At 32.6% G+C, this 24871-nt stretch overlaps 4 protein-coding genes across 5 annotated transcripts; 1 reads left to right on the forward strand and 3 right to left on the reverse strand.

Annotated features, from left to right (window-relative positions):
* The first annotated feature begins 4272 nt into the window (after positions 1-4272).
* LOC128177098 (neuronal acetylcholine receptor subunit alpha-3-like) lies at positions 4273-5473 on the forward strand. Its single transcript, XM_052843648.1, has 2 exons — positions 4273-5195; positions 5335-5473. The coding sequence occupies exons 1-2, from the start codon at positions 4494-4496 to the stop codon at positions 5404-5406; spliced, it is 774 nt and encodes a 257-aa protein (XP_052699608.1). The 5' UTR covers positions 4273-4493; the 3' UTR covers positions 5407-5473.
* A 4126-nt stretch (positions 5474-9599) lies between these two features.
* Positions 9600-13624, reverse strand: LOC128178707 (perlucin-like). 2 transcript variants are annotated; one of them, XM_052845997.1, is made up of 5 exons: positions 13481-13623; positions 13303-13388; positions 12205-12295; positions 11803-12016; positions 9600-9692 (listed from the first exon to the last, which is right to left on the reverse strand). In XM_052845997.1, exons 1-5 carry the CDS (start codon positions 13518-13520, stop codon positions 9653-9655), a joined length of 471 nt encoding a protein of 156 aa, XP_052701957.1. In that variant the 5' UTR covers positions 13521-13623; the 3' UTR covers positions 9600-9652. The 2 variants fall into 2 exon arrangements, with proteins under 2 accessions (XP_052701957.1, XP_052701959.1); XM_052845999.1 differs by lacking the exon at positions 9600-9692 and adding an exon at positions 11123-11182 and having other exon boundaries at positions 13481-13624.
* A 1557-nt stretch (positions 13625-15181) lies between these two features.
* Positions 15182-16827, reverse strand: LOC128178706 (perlucin-like). Its single transcript, XM_052845996.1, has 5 exons — positions 16670-16827; positions 16472-16557; positions 15915-16008; positions 15578-15791; positions 15182-15270 (listed from the first exon to the last, which is right to left on the reverse strand). Exons 1-5 carry the CDS (start codon positions 16707-16709, stop codon positions 15231-15233), a joined length of 474 nt encoding a protein of 157 aa, XP_052701956.1. The 5' UTR covers positions 16710-16827; the 3' UTR covers positions 15182-15230.
* Positions 16828-17247: 420 nt separating this feature from the next.
* On the reverse strand, positions 17248-20185 carry LOC128178705 (perlucin-like protein). The gene is made up of 5 exons (XM_052845995.1): positions 20046-20185; positions 19786-19871; positions 19360-19450; positions 18062-18275; positions 17248-17320 (listed from the first exon to the last, which is right to left on the reverse strand). The coding sequence occupies exons 1-5, from the start codon at positions 20125-20127 to the stop codon at positions 17290-17292; spliced, it is 504 nt and encodes a 167-aa protein (XP_052701955.1). The 5' UTR covers positions 20128-20185; the 3' UTR covers positions 17248-17289.
* Between the last annotated feature and the right edge of the window lie 4686 nt (positions 20186-24871).

Genomic DNA, 24871 nt, shown 5'->3' on the forward strand with positions numbered 1-24871 from the left:
AATTTACAATTTTTTGCTTTATGGAAAAAGTTTGGGCTTTTTCTCCATAAGAACTTCGAATTCATTTTTTAAATTAATTGTCTCATTGTGGATGTCAAACATGTACGATATTGTATATCACCAGTATATCATAAGTTACTAGAATTCATTGATATAAAGTAGAGAGCAAACAACAGCGGGTATAGCGATTCACAATGAATTACCTCCGGGAAGAGAATAACAGATGTAAATTTTTAAGCAAATCAACTGATTAGGATGAGCAAACAATCAATATAGTCACATCACAAGGAGTAGTATTCCTGAAAAAGGGGCCATAACATTTTTTATATGTTATAAAGCAAGGTTGAAATATGAATTTTTCAAGAAATTAAAAAACAAATTGTTTATGAGCTATCATATTTTGTTCAAATTAAGATTAAAAAACATCCAGAATTTGATGTGTAAATTCTATCAACATTTCGTACAATTATGATATTGCTATGTTAAAAAGCGAAAGTTGTAATTGATTTTTGAAATTATTTTTGTTCTTAGATACACTGTATTTTGAATATACAATTAATAGTAAACCAATCAGAATTCTACACAAAACAATTATTTTTCAAATACAAGACTTGTATATAAACTTTGCTAGAAATATGTTGAGGTATGGTGTCTTTCTTGAATTTAGTGCAATAAATGCTTATTAAATGTCCTGATCAGTAAAAAAAAAAACTAGATAAGAAAAAGTAAACCTATAAAAACCTTAGAGATTAGCCATCAATAAACAAGTGTAAACTTTATTATCTATTAGGTTGAAAATTAAAAAAAATGATTCAACATGAAAATAGAAAATATGTTTTTAAGTAAATACTTCTGATACGACCATAGAGCTATTATCACTTCTCTATAATTAGAACCATTTTAACAAGAGCTTGGACTTTGGGTAGTTGGTGTCTAACAGCAATGTAACGTAGGCCCCTCTATATCATTGCTAGCCACTCAGCCATGGCTCTTTGAAATCAACAAGATTTGTCTGGCTTTTGAGCTAAGACTACGCAATTGGTGTATATATTTCACTTGAAACCAGCGTCTTTTTAAGCTTGTTTTGACGCAAGAAATAGATAGCTAGGTCTTACTGAAAGTCCAAGGCCTTGTTAAAATGGTTTTATTACAGGACTGAACATTCATAGCATGTACATAATCGCTAGTCCAAGGTTAAAGCGATAATTCTTGATTAAAACTTTGCTTGGTTACACATTAAGTTGTCATTAAAAGGTTTCAAATACTAACCTAGTTTATTCTCCTTGTTAAAATAACCAGACCAATGCTATTACTCCAATTACTTTAATTGTTCTTTAAACTAACAGCTTTATTTTCTAACGAATTTTCTGTTTGATATAGAAAACCACGTACATGTATTTACTTAAAAAGTTCATCTCCCTTTTTTGTTCTACCGCATAATGATTATCATTTGAATCATTTTTTTAATTTTCCTCCACTATTTATTCAATCAATATCTTATTTAGTAAGGAATCTCAATTTTTAATATTATTTGTTAAATCAATATATCCTATTTCCTAATTGATTGGAAGCTTATCGTAAATAGAATTTTTCTTGGTGTTTGTTCAATCAATTGCCACATCTCCCATTTGACAGACCTGGATTCCCCGGTCCGTCCCTCTTTATCGCTTTGTGCGATGGTGCAAGATGTTCTGATACACTGGCGCTCACAAAACGGTATATCGCACCAGAAAAGCTGATTTTAATCAAACTGTGTTAATGTAGCAGATCCGAAAAGTTTTTTTTCCCTCTCAAACTTGTTAAATCATCAAATGACGTGTCAATGACGTGTTAATTGTATGATACATTAATTTGCACACGTACAGCAATTTTATAATGACCAATAAATTATACTCCATGTGTTTTTTCATCCTTTGAGACTTATAGTACATTTCGAAAGTTTGACAAGGTGTAGTCACCATGTTTTTTTGCAAACCACTTTTTAATATCAATGCGTTGGATTCTACACAAAAATTTTCAACTTCAAAGTTATATTCCTTTTAAATTTTTCAAAAATTAAGAATATAGGTAGCTGGAACCAATTTTTGTGCTGGAGAATAAATATTAATGGTATCATCGATGACTTGGTTAATTTAACATCAGACAAAAGTTTCTGCCATGGTATCAAGATAACTCGAATAAGAAGATAACTTACTCACTTGACACAACCATATAGTAATGCTGGACAGTTTAATGGATACTTATTTGCTATAACTTAGGATGATCCGACACTGACACACCCTTCTATCAGTTAAGACTAAATCACTTCTAATTAACCTTAGTTCTGGAGCAAATATAAATTTGTCCAGCCATATGTTTTGAAGGACTTAATTTTTTGACCTCTATCTCTAATTCAATCCATGTCAATATGGATGAAGTATCTAACCAATACAGTCTTAAAACTTTTACATCGTCCACCGTTTATTCCCCCCCCCCCCCCAACTGATAGTAATTATCCTTTCCGTCATTCAATCAATTGGAGATCTTTTCATCCACAAAAAAGCCACGGAACATCATTACTACTTTTAAATAAAGCTTAGTCATACCCGGTAACTCTTCAAATGGTTAATCATTAAAACTCACGTTAGTTCAGAATTATCGTATATTAAGCTCCCATCCCAATAAATTTACAAAGTTAACGAATATGGTAAAACTATACCAGTAAAACTCGGTTACAGCGAAGTCTTAGCGACCAATGGATTTACTTCTTTACATCCGTAATTCGTTATAACCGTTTAACGAATTCGTGATAATAAGTAAAGCAAATTCGCTATATAGTAGATGTTTTCTTCATCAGAATAGTACATTACTTGCTAATTACGGCTTAGATGAAAATAAATTTTTAAGAAATCTATAAAAACTGGATTGAAAATTGAAGAATTTATGAACGAATAATTCATTCAAGCTATTATATCAAATGGCAGTGCTAACCTTTCATACTATGAGAAAATTCGTTATAAAATTCTTATATTTCGTCATTTTTTTACCTGTACCTCAGTTCAGTTTGCTATATCTGTAAATTCGTTATATCCTCGTTCGTTGTTTTAAAGTTAGTTTAACTGTAATTCGTTTAGCATGCAAGTAAAGTCACGAATTTCTGTTGGAGGAGAGAAGAAGGTGGCACAGTGAATCTTTGAAATATTGAGAATCCCCATAAAATTTTAAAATAAAATTTTATTACCTATAACTTAATACATTGGAGATTAATGAATGGGCATAAATATTGATAACTGAACAGCATAAGGAATACTGTATTGATGTAATCAATCAATGGGTATTCATCTAACGCATCAGCAATCAACTTATATAAAATATGCATACAGTTACCTTATCAAAACCGTCTCTTGCGCCGTATTAAGTAAAGTAAAATCTATTCAGCGATACAGTTTGGTCAACCAATAAGATATTCATATTTAGGTATGCTTGGTGATGCAATTGCTGACCAGATTGTACTATAAATAAATAATGCATCAATAAACCATCTCCCAATGTCTAATAGAAATCCCTGTTTTATGATAAACATGACACCCAATTACCAACGTATTACCTATAACATTACTACATTGATGTACATTGATATTGGGAAATACCTGCTATTTTACTGCGATTTCGTTTAAAGCAAAACCATATTTGTAACCAACACAACTTTAATTGCATTGTTTAATCTGATATTGGAAGCGAGTTTTATGTCTAATTCTTTTCGCCTTTTAATTTTACACTTTAAGGACCCCACTCCTCAATGCTGTTGTATCAAGAATTTCTTGAGAAGTGAATCATTGAAATCAGTAAACAAAACATACTTTTAAAAATACAAAGATAAGGGGGAGGGGGGGGGCATATTCACCCCTCTGAGTTATGGCTCATTTAAATTAACCTTGTAGCACCTAAAAAGAGTTTCAGCCTGATTAGGAGATTAAGCAAATCTATATTTCTTCAAATATTGTTTTAATAATGGTCACACTCAATAGAGGGATTACGAAAAAAACCCGATGTTCATTCATTATTCCCCAAAATTGTGCGTAAGCAAAAAATAAATATATGTATAGTGTTCACGACATTTATTAGGGTCAAATGAAAACATTTAAAACGAATATACATTGTAATCTGTTTAATGAAAGATTTTTAAATAGCGCTCTCTCATATATTTAAGTACGTGTAGTAAATGAATTTCCTGGATTTCGTGTTGATAGTACTAAGTGTTCGTGACGCACTAACGCATTTGGCGGTCGATTCGCGCGATTAAATCCCCTAAAATCAAATGACCACTCCATTGTTGCAAGCCAATTCATTGTTAAATGACTTCATAATTACGAAATGTAGTACTGAAATGAAAACCGAGTGAATGAAAAGCCTTGATTTACCATAAACTGCAGATTAGCAAAGGTAATCGATCGGTGTCGTATTTCAACATAATAATCAAAGTGATAGAGGATTCATTTTTGCGGACGAAAAATATGCAACGTTCACGGACAATTACGATTTGGATGCTCTATGTTTTGATACTAGGGAGAGAATATGTTTCGTCACAGACGGGGACTGACATTAAGAACCTGTACACCTACCTCTTCACAACCCTCAATTATAACAAGGATATACGGCCAGCGACTGACCAGACCGCCGCCACCGATGTGTCAATGGAACTTCTGTTGACGGGGTTCCATGGACTCCACGAAGCCACGCAACAGATGAGTTCAATGGGGATTCTAACTATCAAATGGAAGGACGAATTCTTGACATGGACGCCGTCATCTTATGGAGGGGCCACCTATATCGACGTTCCCCAGGGAAAGATTTGGAAACCAGATCTGCAGATTCAAAACGGTATGACTAGTTTTTCCGAACTGGGAGGCAGTTTCATGAGCTTGCGTATATTTAGTACTGGGGATGTGTCTTGGCAACCGTATAAAGTGTTTAATACGAAGTGTTTGATAAACATCGCGTATTTCCCATACGACCGACAACAATGTTCAATAAAAATTGTGGCATGGAATAGCGACAGTACAACGGTTAACCTAACGAAAGGAGCCACCCCGTTCACGCTAGACGACGAATTGAACGACGGTCAATGGGCCATTTCAGACCCCACCGCTAACACCTTAGTTGACGATGGAAGTTCCTTGATAATATACACGCTAGATTTCGTTCGAAAGCCGAAGGTGTATATTTTCAATATCATACTTCCTATGATATTCCTTGTTATTCTAGATATATTTACGTTTGCATTGCCGAATGACAGCGGTGAAAAGATGTCCTACTCCGTCGCTGTATTATTGTCGATATTTATTCTCTTAACAGTTGTTTCTAGTATGCTGCCAAGTTCTTCAACAACAACGTCTTATTTGGAAGTTTATCTTCTTCTGGGTCTGACTCTTGGAACGCTGATTCTTATCATAGTAGCAATATCGCTACGAATCCAGCAGTTCTCACAGGAAAGACAAATACCTCAATGGGTAAGAAACCTTACCTTGCTCTCTTGGAAGTTTCAACGTCGAATGCCGAAAAGCTCGATTGAAAACGACGAAAGTCAGAATACAAAAATGGAAGTTGTAAGTTTTGCAGAAGTCGATAAAAAGAGTGAACAGGAACCTGAAAAGAAACATGAAAGGGGAGATGACATTGTTGTTCTTTGGACAGATGTGACTTCAGCAATTGACTTTTACATGTTTTTCATGTTTTCGATCTTTTTTATAATTTCTACTGGAATTCTTCTTGGTATTGCTGGTTCAAGTTAAAAAAAAAATTAAAAACTTTTTCCTCTAACATCTGAATTTAAGAAAAACAGAAATAAAGACTTACACTTTTCTTGTAATGGAATTTAAACTAAGAGTACTAGTCGTACAACTTTTTGGAATTATTTTTCGGTATTCTACTATTTATAAGTGTCAGCTAAACATGATGTTAAACACCTAACGCAAATTTAATTTACCAAATAAATATAATTGACATTTTGGCCGTTGATGCTGATCAAAATTAAATTTTCATTTAATTAAATCAAATCTTGAAAATGTAGATTTTCACAGTATGGTACCCGTGAAACATAACTTTACCCAAATGTACATTTACAATGATTTGAAGAAAACTTTTTTTTTTGTTTAACAAATAAAGTGTATAAATGTGATTAAAGTCTGAACAGGAAGAATCCACCCGGGTTCGTCCTCGGATTAAATGATTCATTTTCTTGTATTAAGCTAAAACAATGATATACACACGGGATTCAATTAATAATCATGCAATTAATCTTACGTTTCTGTTGGGAGGCGTGGAAGGACCAGATAAAAAAATGTCTTATTTGTTCGGACGAATGAGGATTTGTTCGGACGAATAAGTTGTATTTGTATATAAAACAGCATTTTTGATGAGTAATTTATGAGACTATTTGATCTGGCAATGATGTAGATGATGAAGTTGGAGAAAGTATGTCATCAAGCCACCTTTCCTTGAATGTCTTTTTTCCCCTTCAAATGATAACACATAAATGTTATACATGTACATGTACTAATCACTGATATTTTAAGAGTGTTAGAACAGTGGCGGCGGATCGAGACGGTGGGCGCCTCAATAATTCTGTCAAAAAAAATGAATTTTTGAAAAAATCAGGACAGAATTGAAATTTGATAACAGCGATCTGTATTCATTTCAGCGGTGATGATAACGGTAATCTTGTTCAATGGAGCGGCGAAGTGTTAAAACTTAAATTGTTTACTCAGTCAAAAGTGGGGCATATTTACATGTTTCTGGCGTGTTTTGACAATCAACAGTGCATTGTTATTTATGTCTCTGGTTCTATTAACTAATTATATATTTTATGAACAATAAAAATGTATATAATATACAAACACACGATTCAATGAAATCAATTTAAGGATTTTTGAACGTCTTTGAAGTTCAACAGAGACTGACAAGTTGAATTAAATTTATATGAACATAATTGGTGCTTATACATGCACATTTGCGGATCCAGAAAAATTTTTCGGGATGGGGGGTTGGTTATAAGTGATATCTATGTTTGCCGAGGGGTGGGGGTGGTCGTAGGCCTATTTTGATAACTTTTCTATGTAAATTTAATAAATTTGAATTTTCTAAGGACAAGATCCACACATGATGCACATAAACACGAACTTCTCTTATACAAATGTGCGTTGCATCATCTTGATACACATTTTATGACGTCAAAGGTGAAAAATAAAGATTCGGTACAACTTGGCTTGGTTTCTTATATCGTGCCATCAAATAAGCTTAACCGAAAAAATAATTTATCAAATTCAAGATTAATTTGACACACTGTAGAACTGTCGATCAATTTCGCCGCCCCAACATGAAACATCTTTCGCCGCCCCTTTCTTTATACAATATCTGACATATGTTGCTGCCAGGATATAAGCTCAAGTCTCAAAATCTGTCAAAATTTTGCGTGCCGATTAAGGGCGGGAGTAATTATATATTATTTTCATGACAAAGCGCGAATTTTTTTAGTTACTTAAGAAAAACCGGCGTTACAATTGTACTTAGAATGCCTAACTCCCTCCAATCGGGAAAATTTCCTGCAACTGCGCGTGATCACGTTAACTGATTTTATGAAATCTCTCTCTCTCTCTCTCTCTCTCTCTCTCTCTCTCTGTGTGTTATTTATATATACTAACTAACTTATTAAGACCAAATACTCTTTTTTGTCTGAACAAATAGTTTATTCGTCCGAACAAATAACTTATTTGTCCGAGCAAATCGTAATTCGTCCGAACAAATAAGATTTATTCATTTTTTCATCCGGCCCTTCCACGCCGCCGTAGTTTTGCATGATGGGTTGTTTTTTCCCCCGAGATAATTATGTTGACATTATTTTTTTAAGTTGAGATATCAGATTTTTTCAGTCGACCTGTCCGATATTTCTGTAAACTTGACTGCTCTTTATGTAGAATTGAAAGAAAATAATCAATAACTCAATAATTCATTACTGAAACTATATGCTATTCTACTTGTCATCAGAAAATCTTAAGAAAATAAAAACCCCATAAAAACCCGTAACACAACAAAGATCTAACAATACCTGATTTAAGTCTGACATGTAGACTTACCGGTTAAAGATAATCATTTTTTTTTCGGCATTGCTATATCTAACAAATCGACATGAGTGTCCAACAAGTAACCGTCATCATCTTACTAGTCAATTATTGTAACGACTTTGAGGTAAATGCTAATAATTTGTCAAAATTTTCGCTATATTATCAGATTTTTTGTCGAATCATAAAAAAATATTGAAAAAAAAAATAACTGGATGGCACAAATTGGAATTATTCTCTCCATATTTTCCTTTCATTAAAAGAAAATGATCGCGAAAACCTACTGCATCGATCACGTTTTTCTATGTCAACAAATTAATAAACTACAATCTGGAAGCATTGTTTGACTTTGTCATTATGCCAAAAAAATCTAAATGAATGTTTATATGGCATCTAGTTATCAAGGTCAAATTTGATTAAATAGGATTAAGCTAAATGCTGATGTGTTATTTTCATGAGTAATATCTTGGTCCACTTTTTAAACTACAGTAATTCAATCCCAATTAAAGATTCTTTGTTATATTGTAGGAGTTGTGTTTTTAATAAACTGTTTTACCAAATAAATGCTTTAGGAGAAGCTCATTTACTTATTTTTGTTTAACCTTTTTAAAAAGAAAATTTCACCAATTTTTTATAACCTTTATTAACATAGAAATGAAATTTGAAATTTCCTCATACACATGCATCTTTTTCCCAAGTCGAGGGTTTCTGATCCACTCCGTTCTACATTGAGCGAGACGGATCAGAAACCCTTGAGTTGGATAAAATGCCACACTCACACCACGTATTACGAATAGTATACAATTGTTTAATGCTTGAGCAGTCAATAGACCAGAATATTTTTCCCGAGGTGCAGGGAACAGCTCAGTATGATCTATTGCCCGAGGCCAACGGCCGAGGGCAATAGATCATACTGAGCTGTTCCCTGCACCAAGGGAAAAAATTCTGGTCTATTGACTGTTCAAGCATTAAATAATTGTTTTATTACCTAATTCCTTATTTAGTTTTCGGGGTTTACAATTTGCATATTGCAGATGGTTTTCGTGCCATTATGCAATATACTCAGATTTTTTTTTCATCTTTTACATGCACAAAACTTGTTGCATGCATTACAACATCTCAAATTAGTATTAGTTTACACAAAGAAGGGGGAGTCTTCAACCCATTTGATTTGAAATAGTCTTTTACCTTATATAAAGCTTTAAAACTGTTGATTATTTGATAACATTGAATTTGGTTTCACCAAGTACTAAAACAGCGTCTATGTAAAGGAATATACATTCCCTGAGAACTATCGAAAGGATGTAACATTAACATACCCGCGTTCTGAAATACGTTGCCGGTCCAATAGATCGCAGTCTATTGACCGGCGGTCCAATAGATCGAAGTCTATTGACCGGCGGTCTAATAGATCGCAGTCTATTGACCGGCAGTTCAAAATAGACGCAAATATTTAATTTGTAATAAAACAACAAAATCCCTTTGATTAGGTAATAAATTAAATTAATTGGAAGCGCCGATAACTTTTATTAACAAAATCCCTGATACAGCTATTCTCATCCTATAACTTCATCGGATGTAGGTCTCACAACCTCGCTGAAAAAAAGCAAAACAAACATTTATTGACTTCAAAGTGTTTAAAAGAAATTGGAAAACAATATATTGACTTTATTAGTTTTTATTTGACATGGTACTGTTAAAAATTATGGATTTTCATTTTTTTAAAAATAAATTTTAAAATCGTAAACATTAAAAAAAAGCTTATAATTTAACATAGCAAAATCTTAACCATTCCCCTCAATTTTATACGGTCCTCCACACACCTGGAAAAAATTCTGCAAACAAGCTTATTATTCTAAAGTAGAGGTCACGGGGTGTCGAGGATTCTTGATAAATTATTTTTTTACATGATTACACAGAAAAATCTTTTTGCAATTTGAAGGTTTTCCAAAAAATTCAACATCCGATTTAACCACAAAATACTTACAACACAAGATGGGTTTATGAACCTCGACATTTTCAATAATCATCACTTGACAACATTCCATCAACTGACAATTCTCATCAAATGAAGAGAAGTTTTAGGAAAAATCAACAAAATATTTCCCCCTGAAAGCACTCACTTGGAATCTATACAATCTTTTCCCTATCTACCTCATAAATATCCACATATTTTATGCATGTTGTTGTTGTTGTCAACGATTTATGAATAAAGCTCCTTGTTTTGTAACTTTTTATAAAAATGGATTACCTATTAAACATTCAACATATTCTTCAAAACGATGTTTTATTTTTTAGCAATATGGAACGTCTTATACAAACTTTGTCAAATCATAATGTTATGATGTTTACGATACAGATATCAAAAATGTCAATTCGCTTTTCAACATGAACTTTCTTTTATTGGATCTTAAAGCTGCTTGGTCCGATTTTATATCAAATTTTATGCACGCTTTTAAACGATGGCTATGCTTAGTATATGTATAATAATAGACATTGCAGTACTTATACCCGTCAATTATGTCAAATTTCAATGAAGAAAAATACGTACAAAATATGTTAACAAAACAAACGACATTAAAAGTTACCGCGTTATTTCGCCTCATGTTAAATTTCACCCCTGACGACGAGAGGGGTATAGTTGTCTTACGACTTTAACATCGCTTTAAATAAAGGTCGAAATGATCAGACAAATTACAAATAAACATGTGTACGTTTTGTTCGCTAATATTTCCAAAGTCTGCTTTCTTTACAATCGATGCATAGCATGCGGGTTGAATAACCCCAATCATTCGGGGGACGAAACCAAGCGGTTTCCTTTTCTAAACATTCCCGTGATGCATTTTGGTTTGTTTTTTCGTTTGCCCAAAGAGAAATTATTTTTATTTACTTTGAATATTTCTAACTTTGAAAGGAGACTGATACTGCTGGTGTAAATAGGAGAAAGTCCATAACTTTCTAAGATAAATGATTTATATAGAAAACAATTTGATACTGTAATTACAAAAAAATCGGACCAAGCAGCTTTAACATATTGCAAAACTTGTTCTTATCCCAAAACTTCACCGATTGTAATGTCTCCCTCGCTAAAACAGAATACAGAAAGATTAAAAGATTTAAAACAAATAAATTCTGATAATTTTTTTTTATATATTTAACCTATTTTTGGTACAACTTTTTCATAAAAATTAGGGACCACTTTACTTACCTGAATGACAATAACTTTACATACAAAAAATGCAATACACAAAAAAATCCCATAAGTAATGTTTCACTCTTGTTCGTACTGAAAAAAATACTTAAATGCCGCCATGTTCTGGAATTAAACTATATCTTACAAAATAAATAGTACAAGTTGGCTTTATAGAGGAGCAGTTTTAAAATGCCCCGCCTTATTTTCATTCTTTCTTATTTCCCCAGTGGTATGAAGACTAGCCATTCATTTGACAATCTTGAAAACCCTTAACTGCATGATACTTTTTGCCAGATTTGGTTTAAATAAGCAAATTAGTTCTACAGAAAATAAAAATGAAAACAAAAATGATGACAACGGCGACAAACAAGGGACACAATTTGATTAAGGCTAACAAATGCCACTTGCTCAGGTCAAAAGGAAAAAAATATCGCGTTGGGTATTTGAAAACTGTTGCAATTCTTATTGACATATGTCCTGTTTAATTTCGACTACAACTTCCCCATTACTTACGGGTCTTCACATATATAGTGAAGAGCTGTATGGCAGTCAGAGTCCAACCATTTAAAATGGAAATGCCGGTCCACCATGAGACAATGTTCGGCATTGTGACTGTTATCCGGTTGTCCGTGTAACCAATTGGTGTAGTTTATGGACTGGCCATATGGTTCCCATACCCATGCGCCTTCTGTTGTCCAATCTGAGCCTCCTAACCAGTACTGTCGTGCTATGCGGAAAGATATATATATATATATATATATATATATATATATATATATATATATATATATATATATATATATATATATATATATATATATCGCAACATGTAGGCCAAAAGAAAATATGATGAACACAAATAATGAGATTTGAAGCGAAGGTGGTTATTTTATGATATAAATAATAATATAGTACCATGGAGTCCTTGAATCAAGTTTTGTACAAAGGCTTGTTCTTCAGCAGATTCGACACGCACTAGATAGCCTCCATGTAACTCACACATTCTCTAGGTATATAAAGTCAAGAATGAAAATTTATATTTATCTAATAAAATTGAATAAAAAACAATGCATTCATTACAACAACAGCTTGACATTTGATATCAATGAATAGAAATCAAAAGTTTTTTCAATTTCTGTAGAACAATGGGTGTTTTTAAAGAATAAAAATATGTTCATTAAAAAAACCCCAACACCCCCCCCCCCCCCTAAAAAAAACCACCAAGCAAAATAAAAAAAAGTGTCCATCGAATAAAGATGCATTATTATTTCATTATAACATTATCTTTAAGGGAAGCAAGTAAAGCGATCTTGAAATTTACATTATCCAATGTAATGAATCTTGTTTTAATGCATGATTTCACTAAATAACAAGACGCCTATGGATCCACATCGCTCACCTGAGCAACAATGGGCGTTCAAAAAATATTGTGCCATATGGTCCCTCGGTAGAATAACAAAAAATAAATGTTGTAAAATATTCGAATTTTACACTTATTTTTGCATACACGTAATCTTTGACATTGTACCTTCATGAAATACTATTTTTTACCAGAATAAGAAAATCCTATGCAAGATATAAAACTAAACTTTTGGTAGGGGTTCTTCTCCATTATAATTAAATGACTGTTATTTACCTCGCGTACAAACCAGGATAATTTTCCGCTGTGATATTTTCTTACTTTATCCCCGCAACAGAAATATGTCAGAACTATGGAAACCGTTTTAAAGATATTTTTATTTACTCGTGTCTGAAAAACTATCAAAATTGATGTAGATTTCACATTATTTATTGTATAAAGAGGGGGCCCCAGAGAGTAGGTATATACAGAATATCATTCTTTTATTTTGTTTGTACAAGTATTAAACATACATATCAATTAAAAATTGCATTCTAACATCAAAATTAAACAGTCTGCTATTCACTTGAAAAAAAGTAGATGATATTGATGTCTATCTAGCTATCATTTCATAAGACATAAAATAGTTATCATTTATTCAGTTTGAATCATACCGTGGCCTCTACCCAGGACGCCACATCACGGCTGACATGGTAACATGAATTCTTGTTCACTGTCCAACCATTCCGACAGCCCGCAGCTGAAAACAAATGTAAATAGCTTAAATGAAAAATTTAGTTTAAAAAAGGCACTTAAAAAACATAAATGTGAATCAGAATAGAGCATACTGACCGATAGTACTAAATAGGACTATGACGAGGCCCTTTTCCATATTTAACGTGGCAACAATTTGCAACAGACGTGATAAAGAAATTCACAGAGGGTTTTCACTGATAACGGTGAATTGATAAAAGAATTGCTATTGTTAAGTATTTCGCAGACGTATGTATATGTGCGCATTAGTATTAGATAATTACCAAATACTTATCTGTGTAAAAATATTAGAAAGTTTGGGGAATTAAGCACTGTCTGACAAGTGCTTAAATTAAGAAAAACACTGGCCTTAACTTTCATTTTTTTATTCCTCACTAAACATTCCGATTCTAAAGGAAAACAGTTCTGAAGGTTCTGCAATCAAAATAAATTCAAAAATATTAAGCATAATAAAAAACATGTTTAGATCAAATATTGGACTGTAAATGCAAAGGCATGAAGTCACAACAGTAATTCAAAGCTGCTTTGCCCGATTTTATATATATTTTTATGTTTCACAATGTTAGGTACGCTTTAAAACGATTGATATTTTCAACAAATGTAAATTGGTAGACATTGTAGTAGTTTTCCCGGTCATTTAAGCATAACAAAACAAACTTTATATAAAACAGTACCCCGTTATTTCGTCAAAGACAGCATGGCGGGTGTGATAGTATAATGACCTAGACATTCGTTTTAAATAACGAACAAAAGCTTTAAGTAATGTTTTGGCAAATAAAAAAACCTTTGTGCATTGTTTCACCCATCTGTCTGTAGTTTTGTTTGTTTAGAGTTGGTGCATAATATGCGGGTTGAATCAACCGGAGTACGGGTGGCATCAACCGGAGGACGAAACCAAATTTTTTCCTTTTCTTAACACAATTATGATGCATTCCTTTTGGGGGTTTATTTGTGTTCCCATACATAAATTATTTTAAATTACTTGGAATAATTCTGTGAGAGGAAACCGACTGTATGAGACTGGTGTAATTAGCAATCAGATCACCTCGACCTTTTCCGTCGCACTTTTTTCTAACGTACGACGGTAAAGGACGGGGTGATCCGATTAGTATAATAAGGAGGTTCAACTTGATTTGTATAGAAAATTATTTATTCTGTTGTAGCCAAAAAATCGGACTTAGCAGCTTGAATGTATAGTAAGCCTTCATTCGAGTATATATGTTCAGGTTAACAGGTTTTTATGAAAAAATGACAATAACAAACCGTGAACCATCTCAAAAATTAATATTCATGTTTAGATTGACGTGCGTACAATGCATCCAATAAACGCACACTGTAGGGGAAGGGGAAAGGGGTGTGAGAACCAATATTTGTATAATCGAATAGCGAGGTCAAGCTATACCTGCAGTTATAATATGTGTCGAACAGTTAATCGTGCTTGTGCGATTACTCAATTAGATTCGGAAGTCGACATAGAATATGAAAGTTAAATCCGTTATATAGTGTGCAAAAAATGTAGGAAGTAAGATATTGTCCTTTTTTTTTTTAAATTAGTTTTAATAAATGTTTTATTTTCACTAGATAACAATTCTCCATTATGTTCCATTAAATGGGATGGATATAAAATGTGTTTTTGGTTTCATATAGTGTTTTAGGTCAATGTCGTGTTTTTTAACAAACACATCATGTTAAAAATAAGTTATGAATATGAAACATATACCAAATTAACTTGTATCCCACTCTATAGTCTGAGATATGTTAATTAATAGAACAAAACTGTTTTAGGCAATGTCTATCTTTATTCATAGAAGTAGAAGTAATTTCATTCCTATCCCAAAACTTCACTTGATGTAGGCTTCATTCCGTCGCTAAAATGAGAACGATATAAATTATAATGGTTGTATATTTTGTTGTGCGAAAAAGCTGTATATTGTGATCCAAAGGAATAAATAAAAATCTTATTCTAATTAAAATATTGCTTAAAAACATTAATTTCAACAAAATTACTTGTAAATAGTGAAGTACTAGGTGCGGAGGTTCGATACTCATGATTGATAATTGTTAGCCTCCCAATAATTCCAATCTTTGAGTCAACCATTGTTCTTATTCTATAAATAGAAGTAGAAACCCTGCACTCTATAATGATGTTTAATACTGCTGGTTTCCCAAACTTACGAGTCCTCACAAATATAGTGAAAAGCCTCATGACAGTCATTGTCTTTCCATTTATAATGGGAATGCCTGTCCAAAAGGAGGCAATGTTCGGCATTGTGACTGTTATCTGGCTGTCCATGTAACCAGTTGGTGTAGTTTATGGCTTTGCCATATGGCTCCCATAACCACGTGCCTTCAGATGTCCAATCAGATCCTCCCAACCAGTAATTGTGTTCTACGAATTTAAGATGCAAAACATCCTCATATAATCAATCTGGAATAAACATACCGGTATATTGTCCTTATATTTCTCTTAATTTTATGTCAATTGCAGATCTAGAACAACTCTCATAAATACCATGATGGTGTCCTTGAAGCAAGTTTTGTACAAAAGTTTGCTCTTCAGCAGATTCTACCCAAACTAGATAGCTCCCATGTATCTCACACATTCTCTTCATTAGTCAGGAGATGAAAATAACATAAAGACAATAAAGCAATAAATGCAGTAGCAAGGAATGTAAATCAAATAACATACAAGTTAATTATGAGTATTGCCAAAATAAATATCATGAACTCTTAATAATTTTTAAATTAGATCATAAAGAATAAATTACAGAAAGTTTCAGATAAAAAAGAATAACACAATGATGGATGAATGCGATTATCATCTTTAAATAAACTGAAAGAATACGGTACAACAAAACATTTTGGGTGCATGCAAGGTTAGTTCAATTGTGTACATGTTTCCAGTAATATTTCAAGATAAACCCTTATGGTCCACTAAAATGTTAAAACAACTCCATGATCAACTTAAGTCTTTGAACATTTATGAAAGAAATAAGAATTTTAACAAAAGCTAAGAAAACAACCTCAGCCAGTTTTGTTTCTTTAAATAAAATCCAATATGAATCATACCGTGGCCTCTACCCAGGACGCCGTATCACGGCTGACGTGGTAACAAGAATTCTTGTTCACCGTCCAACCATTCCGACAGCCCGCAGCTAATTATCACGAACAAAAAAAACCTCCAATCATATTTTGCAGTTTTAAGCAATTAAAGATTCAGTTCAAATATAGGGGAATGACATTGAGCCCAAAAATAGGCAAACTCACCAAGAGAAGCAAGGAGGATAAGGCCGAGACCCTTTTCCATGGTAATCTTATTGACAACAGCCACGCCACAGAAATTCACGATGACCGATTACTGATAACGGTCAATTGGTTATGAAAATGTTGAACCGTACAGGTATAAAGGTGTGTAGACAAATCTATGTCAATGAGTGCTCCTTGTCTTTAAAACGAACATATATTGTTTCTAAAGAAAAGCCAATACGTTAATTGAATAGATGCGAACATTTTCGTTTATCACAATCTTTAAAAACGGTGATAAGTCAGAAATGCCGAGTTTATCTTATTTTTTCCGTGCATAATCCCCCATGTGAGTATAAGTAGAATTTGTTAAAATTTGTAAAACCAAGTTTTAAACACGTGATTAAAAACTGGATTGTTATTTTCATTTTTGATTTTTATTATCTTTGATATTACAGCGCAAGTAATTGTTCAGATGCTATTGATTCAGTATCCAATGTATTTTTGTCAAGTTTGACGTTCTACCACAAATCTCCAGTCCTTGCTTTCTTTCATTGGAATAAATCTAACCTGAGACTCCGTAAAAGATGACTTTAAAACACTTCAATTACTTGATTTATTTGCAATTTACAAACACATCATGTTTAGCCCAATGCTGGATTTCCGACTTTATTGCTGTGAATGATACGCCATAAGATGGAAGATTACAATTAAATAAACATTTAAGTTTTTAAAATGATACATAATGAAAATCGTTTAAGAATTAATGTCTCGGCGTTATTTGAAATTAAACCAAACCAGTCTGAACGATGAAAGACTACTTATTGCATTAGTCAATTTCTCACCGTACCAGAAACCTATATATAAAATATCATACTCGATTAAAATTAGCTGTCTGATACACATACAGGTCGCTTTCGAACTACCCATGTACTTGCTTAAGATTAAGAATACGGTCATATATATATATATATATATATATATATATATATATATATATATATATATATATATATATATATATATATATATTCATTCCAGTGTGATTTGTAAATGTCTTTTGAAACTTAAACCCACATACTATGCGAATGCTGCAAAAATATACGTTTTCTGGGGGTTTACGAATAATAATTTAAGATATGCTTTTGTAGCAAGTTGGTTTATCAAGTGTCATTTGAATATGACATATGAGCGAGTTGATTCAGATGACCGTGTGACCAAAGTATTATTGTAAAAATAATTGGATGTTTGTTTCGAATCTTTTTGTTTGTCTTGTAAGAGTTTGTTGCTAACATGCACTCAGTGATAGTTTGGGATATATATATTTATAAACCATACCAAGAACAATTAAAATTTAATTTCACGGCAAAACAAAACAACTTTAGTTAGAAACAACGAAAAAAGAAAAGAACTTACGAAGTTTCGCAAATATAAGAATAACGATGGTCACATGGTTTGTCATTCCAACGGTAATGAGCAGATTGTTCTTTTCTCACACAATTTTCATCATCACCATAGTTGTCAGGTTCATGGTGATCAAAATTGGAGTATTGAAACAAGTCTCCTTCCGGTTCCCATACCCACACTCCTTCTACAGTCCAATCGGAACCGCCTAACCACAGCTCCTTCACTACAATTTATTACTTAATATGTCATCATTTTATAAAAGAGCTACTATTAATTGCTAACGATAAATTCAATATTGCAAAAAAAATATTCTGAGTGATAATTTCTATATATTCTAAATGAGTATCTATACTTATGAATTAAAACATTTGGCAAAGAAACTACAAAATGCCTGCACCAGAGTAACTGCTTACACCTTTGGTATTTTAAAACATGCGTGATGATATCCGTTAGGGATATTTGAATTTAAACTGATCAGTAATTTTTGTGAAATTAATCAAAAACCTACTTTCACTTTCGATAAACAAGCCCAAAATAGCAAAAATGAAAGTAAGGTTGTAGACACGCTTTGGCGGATCCAAGTCCTGGATAGTTTTTGCATCAAAATATATATTTGCAATGAAATAATATTGAACGATTACATAAAGAGTGAATATGTTTACTGTGAGCCTATTTAGAGAAAACATAGAAGTTAGGGTTTAACAAATGTTGAATAAATAAAATGACCTTTTCGTTTCTTTAGTGGGCGATTTTAGTTTTGAAACACATTCGCTTGAGAACTTTCCAGAACGGGGTAACCAAGAACGCGGATTGACTAATTAACGAAAAGTTTAGGTTCAAGATGCATCGCCGGCAGATACCTCGGATCGGACTTCGAATAATACAAAAAGTTGATAAATAAAATGGAACAATTAATGCGATTTGTGTATAAATGGAAAGAAATTTCTAGAATGGGATGCCCAGAAACGGGTTGACTAATTGACATCATGGCGAAAAGTGTAGGGCGAGTTAACCATCGGCCAGATACTTTGAATCTGACAACTTTGGTTTAAAATATGCATACAAATAGATAATGAAAACAACCGACCTTAGCTTTCTAGACTTGTATAAATATACCCCAGTGGCATTTGTGGAGCGATCGAAACTAATATGGCGACCAAAGGCTTCTATAAGGTTATGCCATCTTTAACGTACGACACTCGGTGCATGACGCACAATGACGAACGGAAACGGACTGCAATAGGTCATCTGAGCTACTCAGAAGACCTAAAATTCAAATATTCAGCAAAAATGTTAATAATACCCACCTCCATTAGTTATCATTTGATTGGTTATAAATGTATCCTCACTGGCACTGTTAACGTGAACCAGGTATGCACCATGTATCTCGCACATTTTCTAGGTACGAAAATAAAGACATAATTTAATAAAAATAAACACACCTTCATAGTTCTGAATTTGTAATTTGCTCTTCACTTTAAAACTAAACTGGAGTTCGTAACAAACACTGATTCAATTGATAAAACATTAAAAACATATGCAAACCATCATTTAAAAAGCGATAGTTATGCCAAACCCATAGGGAGTAAAATGAATAAGAAAAATATCATATAAGAAGGAGAAATTGTGAGGATACAGATTGACAAAATGTATACTTTTTTAATTTACATGTAATAAGAAAATGATTGATTTATTTTGAAGTAAAAATATTTAAACTATTGTATGACACTGACCATACTTTCCACCCACGATTCTTCCTCTATTGATAAATGATAGCAAGACGTGTTGAATGTAGTCCATCCGGGGGGACACCCAAAAGCTGCAATGTAAAGATTTACCTTTTTCACGATGCGTGAATGATTTGTAGAAATTAAACATTTGAATTATTTTAAGAGAAGCGCGAGGGGTAAACAATTACAAAATTACTAGTAAAAGAAAGAAAAAAAGGCTTGATAAAGAAAAGAAAAAAAAAATGAGTCGAACAGATTCTCACCTATATCAAGAAGGAAAAGAATACACCCAATGATCAAAGTCATACTAAATCCAGTTGTCTGAGATACTATCAGACTAGTCATGCTGGTACATATGTGTATGCATTGAGGTTATATAAAAATGCCCTTTGGTCGTGGTCGCTTAGTTCTATAGATAACAAAATCTTTGCTTGGAGCATTGATATATTTAATGGAAATGTATACAGGTTTTCTAAGTAATGCTCGTAGAGTCTAATGTCACAGATTAAGCTTAGAAGTAATGGTAATGCAATGCATTATTTTTCAAAATATAGTGTTGGCATTACTTTGCATTACTTATTTATCCATATTCATTTATAAAATTGGGATAGATTGAAGAACTGAAATTGTACTTCATTAAAAGTTATTTTAACGATGAAATAAAATATTCTTGAGATAAAAATAGGTAAGTTGTATTATTAAAAAAATTAGAAAATCATTTTAAGCTGTAACAAGACAATAAGATTCAATTTTCAAGAATGTTGTTATTATGAGTTTTAAATTATCAAAATGATCACTTTAATCGGTTGGTTGTGCATGCAATAATAGGGCTATAACAACATAATTTGAAACAAATTTTAAGACTTTCGTTATTAAGAGTTCAAAATTATCAAAATAATGTATGAATCATTAGATTTGAAATTAATAGTGAAAATGGACCTGTAGATATGCTTAAGTGTGTTTCATATATATAAACATTTGTAAAAACTATATTTATATACCTATAGTTTGAAAAAAAATATATTGACTTTTCATAAAGTTATGATAAAGAAAATGCATTAATTTACCCATGTAATTGTAATATTGTGCATTACTTTTAAGAAAATTACCTTATGGTTATAGTGATATGATGCCCAAATTCAAGTAGTGGTAATGTAAATAAATACATTTTAAACAATGTCATTTGCTCAAACCTGATATAGTGATGTATATTTCTTGTTGTGTCTGTATTTGTTTACTTCTCTAAATAAATATGGTATTTTTGTGAAGAGAATACTAGAATAATATAAAAATAACATGTAAAATTGTTAAGTCGCAGAATGTTTTGAGTTGAGAATATACCTTGTTTGCAAGGCTAATTAAAAGATATATAAGACAAATAAAAGATAGTTTTCCCTTCAGATGAAATATACAAAATTGTACTATTATGGTCAGACGACACGTTCCTCAAAAATCTTTTTTGTATTTCCTCGTAATAAAGAGTTCCAATAAAAAATATAAATTTTATAATTACTTCAAATATGATCAAAATTTACTTGGATTTCGTTATGTGTCTAGATGGTCGAGTCGTTAGAACCGTGGCCGCTCACTGCCAAAAGCGTAAAGGTTCTAGAGGTCGTGAGTTCAAAGCCCCGCCCCGGCGGAGATATTGTTCTAATAATTTCGCTGTGCTGTAGATGTTTTTATTTTTATATCAGCAATTCAACTGTAATTTGCAGAAGATTATATAGGATATTGCATACTTTAGTATTTTGCAGAAATGCCTGGTAAGGTACCCTAATTTTTTGCAAGAAAGTTTGTCAAAGTAGTAGTAAACCATTAACAAATTCCTGAAAAAAGTTATCTAAAATTGAGGAACGTGTCGTCTGACCTCAAGTAGAAATAGCTTAGAGATTCTGTAATATGTTTCTACAAATGTATCATTCACATATTATGTCACATATGTACTTATGTTGTGGAATGAAAAATCCAATTAAAAACAAACAAAAGATCATTTTCCCCGGCAAAGTTCCGGGCACTTTATTTTTAGCAGCGATAGTAGGATGGTAACCATGTTAGAAAACACAGATATGTAAAGTGTAAAACGGTATATCAAATTGTGTTGGTATGTGGGCAATTCTGATCGTGTAACAACTCGGGCATAAAGACTTTACGGTTTGATTAAGTTCCTTTGTATTGTGTACATTGTTTTAGCTTTATGATTTTACATTTAATCTTTAACTTGGCACGTTTTTAATCCGTAGTTTCTACATTTGTATCTTCATCCTCGAAAATAGCACATGTGACATGTTGCAGATAGACAAATGTAAAGTCTGCAAAGCTGTCGAAATTTGACATGACCTTATATGACAAGTGCTTTTCACAGGAAAAACCATGCCATAAATGTTGGCATGGATCAAATATATCTAATTTATCTGTTAAAATAATCCTTTAATTAACAAAATTTCATCTTTGGATCAAAAATATTATTTTTGAAAAAGATATAAAGGTATGACCCACATCTTTACCAAACAAGAAGATGTAAAATTGGTACCGGTCAATTGATATGTGAATCACATAATGGGGGGGGGGGAAGTACCAATGTTTCATAAACAGTACTCAAAGCAACTGGTCAATTAGTTTGCAACAAATTATGTTTCATTTTCTGTATTATAATAAACTAATCAATCTTTGTTGTGTTCAGATAAAAAAAAATCAAAGAAATAGTAAATGGTGCGTTAGCAATTTTGCCTAGTGACAATGTGTATGTATTTACACTGTATTCAATACCTCTACTCCGGGGGACATAAAATTTACAATTTAGGAAGAGGGCTTCCGTAGCTTACAGATCTAAATATCTATTATTTTAATTTTTGTTACAGGTGAGTGTCCTTAGTGTCCCTATGAAGTAATAGTCATGAAATTTAAAATTGATATTCGTACTGAGATACATCAGAGTATATTAAAAAAAACCGGTCATGTAGTTTTTAAACAGAATTTAAGGTGCACCGATTATCAGCCTCAAAGCATTTTTTCATCTCAAAAATGTGATTCATCCTTCAAACTTTATAAACTATATAAAAAAGAAAACATTTACTGATGCTATCCATGCATTTAACGAATTTAATTCGAAGTTCTTGCAATTTCGCCCACGATGATTTTAATGAAATAGATATAGAAGTTGAGATCAAATAAGAACAGGTATTTTTTTAAAGGAATGATTAGCATGTAGTGTCATGGGTCAGCTATGTTAATGTAATACGAAAGCATACGAAGCCGATCACAATAAAAAGACGGTTGTACCGGTGTATCGGATGATCAAACCCATTTCCCAGTGTGTAGAAGATCTCTGTGAAACCACGTAGCTGTTGTAGTTCGTTGAATATCTGAATGTAATATTAAGTAATAGCTTTCCAAAAAGCTTGCCTGACTAAACAAAATTATTCAATGGAAGCATGCATGTATCAATTAGGTTATCTTATCAGAAATGAATTTTAATTTTCGCTGCTGATCATAAATTTATAAACGGAATATGCAAATTCAAGACGAAATGTCAGTCTTATCTTCGATCTAGAATATGTACATATATATCACTTAATTATGTACATATTTATCACTTAATTCAATATTTTTTTAGGCATGTGCACATATCAAATATCAATAATTGAAGTGCATGTAAGCTTGAAAGCTGGAGAGTAAATAGTCGTTTTTTTTAAAAAATTGTATTTATTATATTAAGATGCAAAATCAACTGAAAGGCATTTTTAAAAAGTTCTAACCATATGAAATATGAAAGGGTACAAACACGTATTGTTTTTTAATGTGTGTGGGCAGCTTTATCAAAATCATCTTGACAAGCAATTAAAAAAGGGTGAATTCTTCATGAAAAATAACCTAACTGTAACTTCAATTCAATTAGAATTCCTTATTTGCAGTTTCATTTATTGCGTGCTCCTACAAAAGTGGAGGGGGGGGGGGGGGGGCAAATCTATGATATTTCCATTTGTCATATAAAGTTTAAGAAAATTGCCAGCCGCCAAAAAAGTGGGGAGGGGGAAGCAGCCCCCCTCAACCCAACCCCCGAATCTACGTGCCTGTGATGTAAACACATGGTGTGCTCTGGGGTGTTCGCATGATCCCAACGGACTCGTCAACTAATCAGCGCGCAAAAACTATGAATGAGACATTATGGCGCGAAATCCTGCTATTACCGTTCACACAACAAATGAACTCATCCATTGGCAGAGATCCATGGGGAGGGGATCAGATCAATATTATATTATACTTTTGATCGGGTGTCTTCGAAGAAATCTATCGAATTAAGAAACACACTTGATTAGTAATTGTTAAATGTAGTAATGTACATTTAGTAAGACACGCGAGTTATGACCCCTTTTCAAGATTAATGAAATCGCCCAACTGAACGAAAATCGGCTCACACCCCGCTTTGGCGATTGAGTTCCTCCAGTAAACATACTGGTCAGCCGTATATAATATATATTTGTTTTAATCCAAACTGATGACTCTTTCGTAATAATGATAATCCAACACCAATTATTACTTACATTGTACCGTAATAGACAATATGTTACAACTTGTTGTCATGACCCCCTACCCCTTTTTCACCGTTCAAATATGGTGTAATGCTGATCTATTTTTAAATCAGGATTACACACGTGCATTGCATGGTGACCGTCCCTTTTACTTGAAGACACTTGCCTGCTGTTGTTATTACATGCCATATAACATTTTCATCAATTGTGAATATAAATGCTGACATCTTAAACATGCATCGGTTAATCTTTTTTGTGAAATATCATGATATTGCTTGTCCCATTGTCTGCACTGTTTCGGATAAGCAACTTTTAAACCTTAGATATGCCTGACGTCATGACGTCAGGCAACAATACCAAACTAATAAAATTTCTCTATATAAAAGGCAGATTTCTGGTACGAATAAAAAATTTGCAGATAATTTAGAGTTATCGAAAATTTCTGACCATGAGAGATCGTTTAAAATGTACAATTGTTAACATACGACGCACGACGTACGTCGGAAGATGGACGACGACGAAAGAGGTTAAAAAAAACCCAAGATAAGATACGTCAC

This window comes from Crassostrea angulata, chromosome 3 (genome assembly GCF_025612915.1).
Source record: "Crassostrea angulata isolate pt1a10 chromosome 3, ASM2561291v2, whole genome shotgun sequence".
Lineage (NCBI taxonomy): Eukaryota > Metazoa > Mollusca > Bivalvia > Ostreida > Ostreidae > Magallana > Magallana angulata.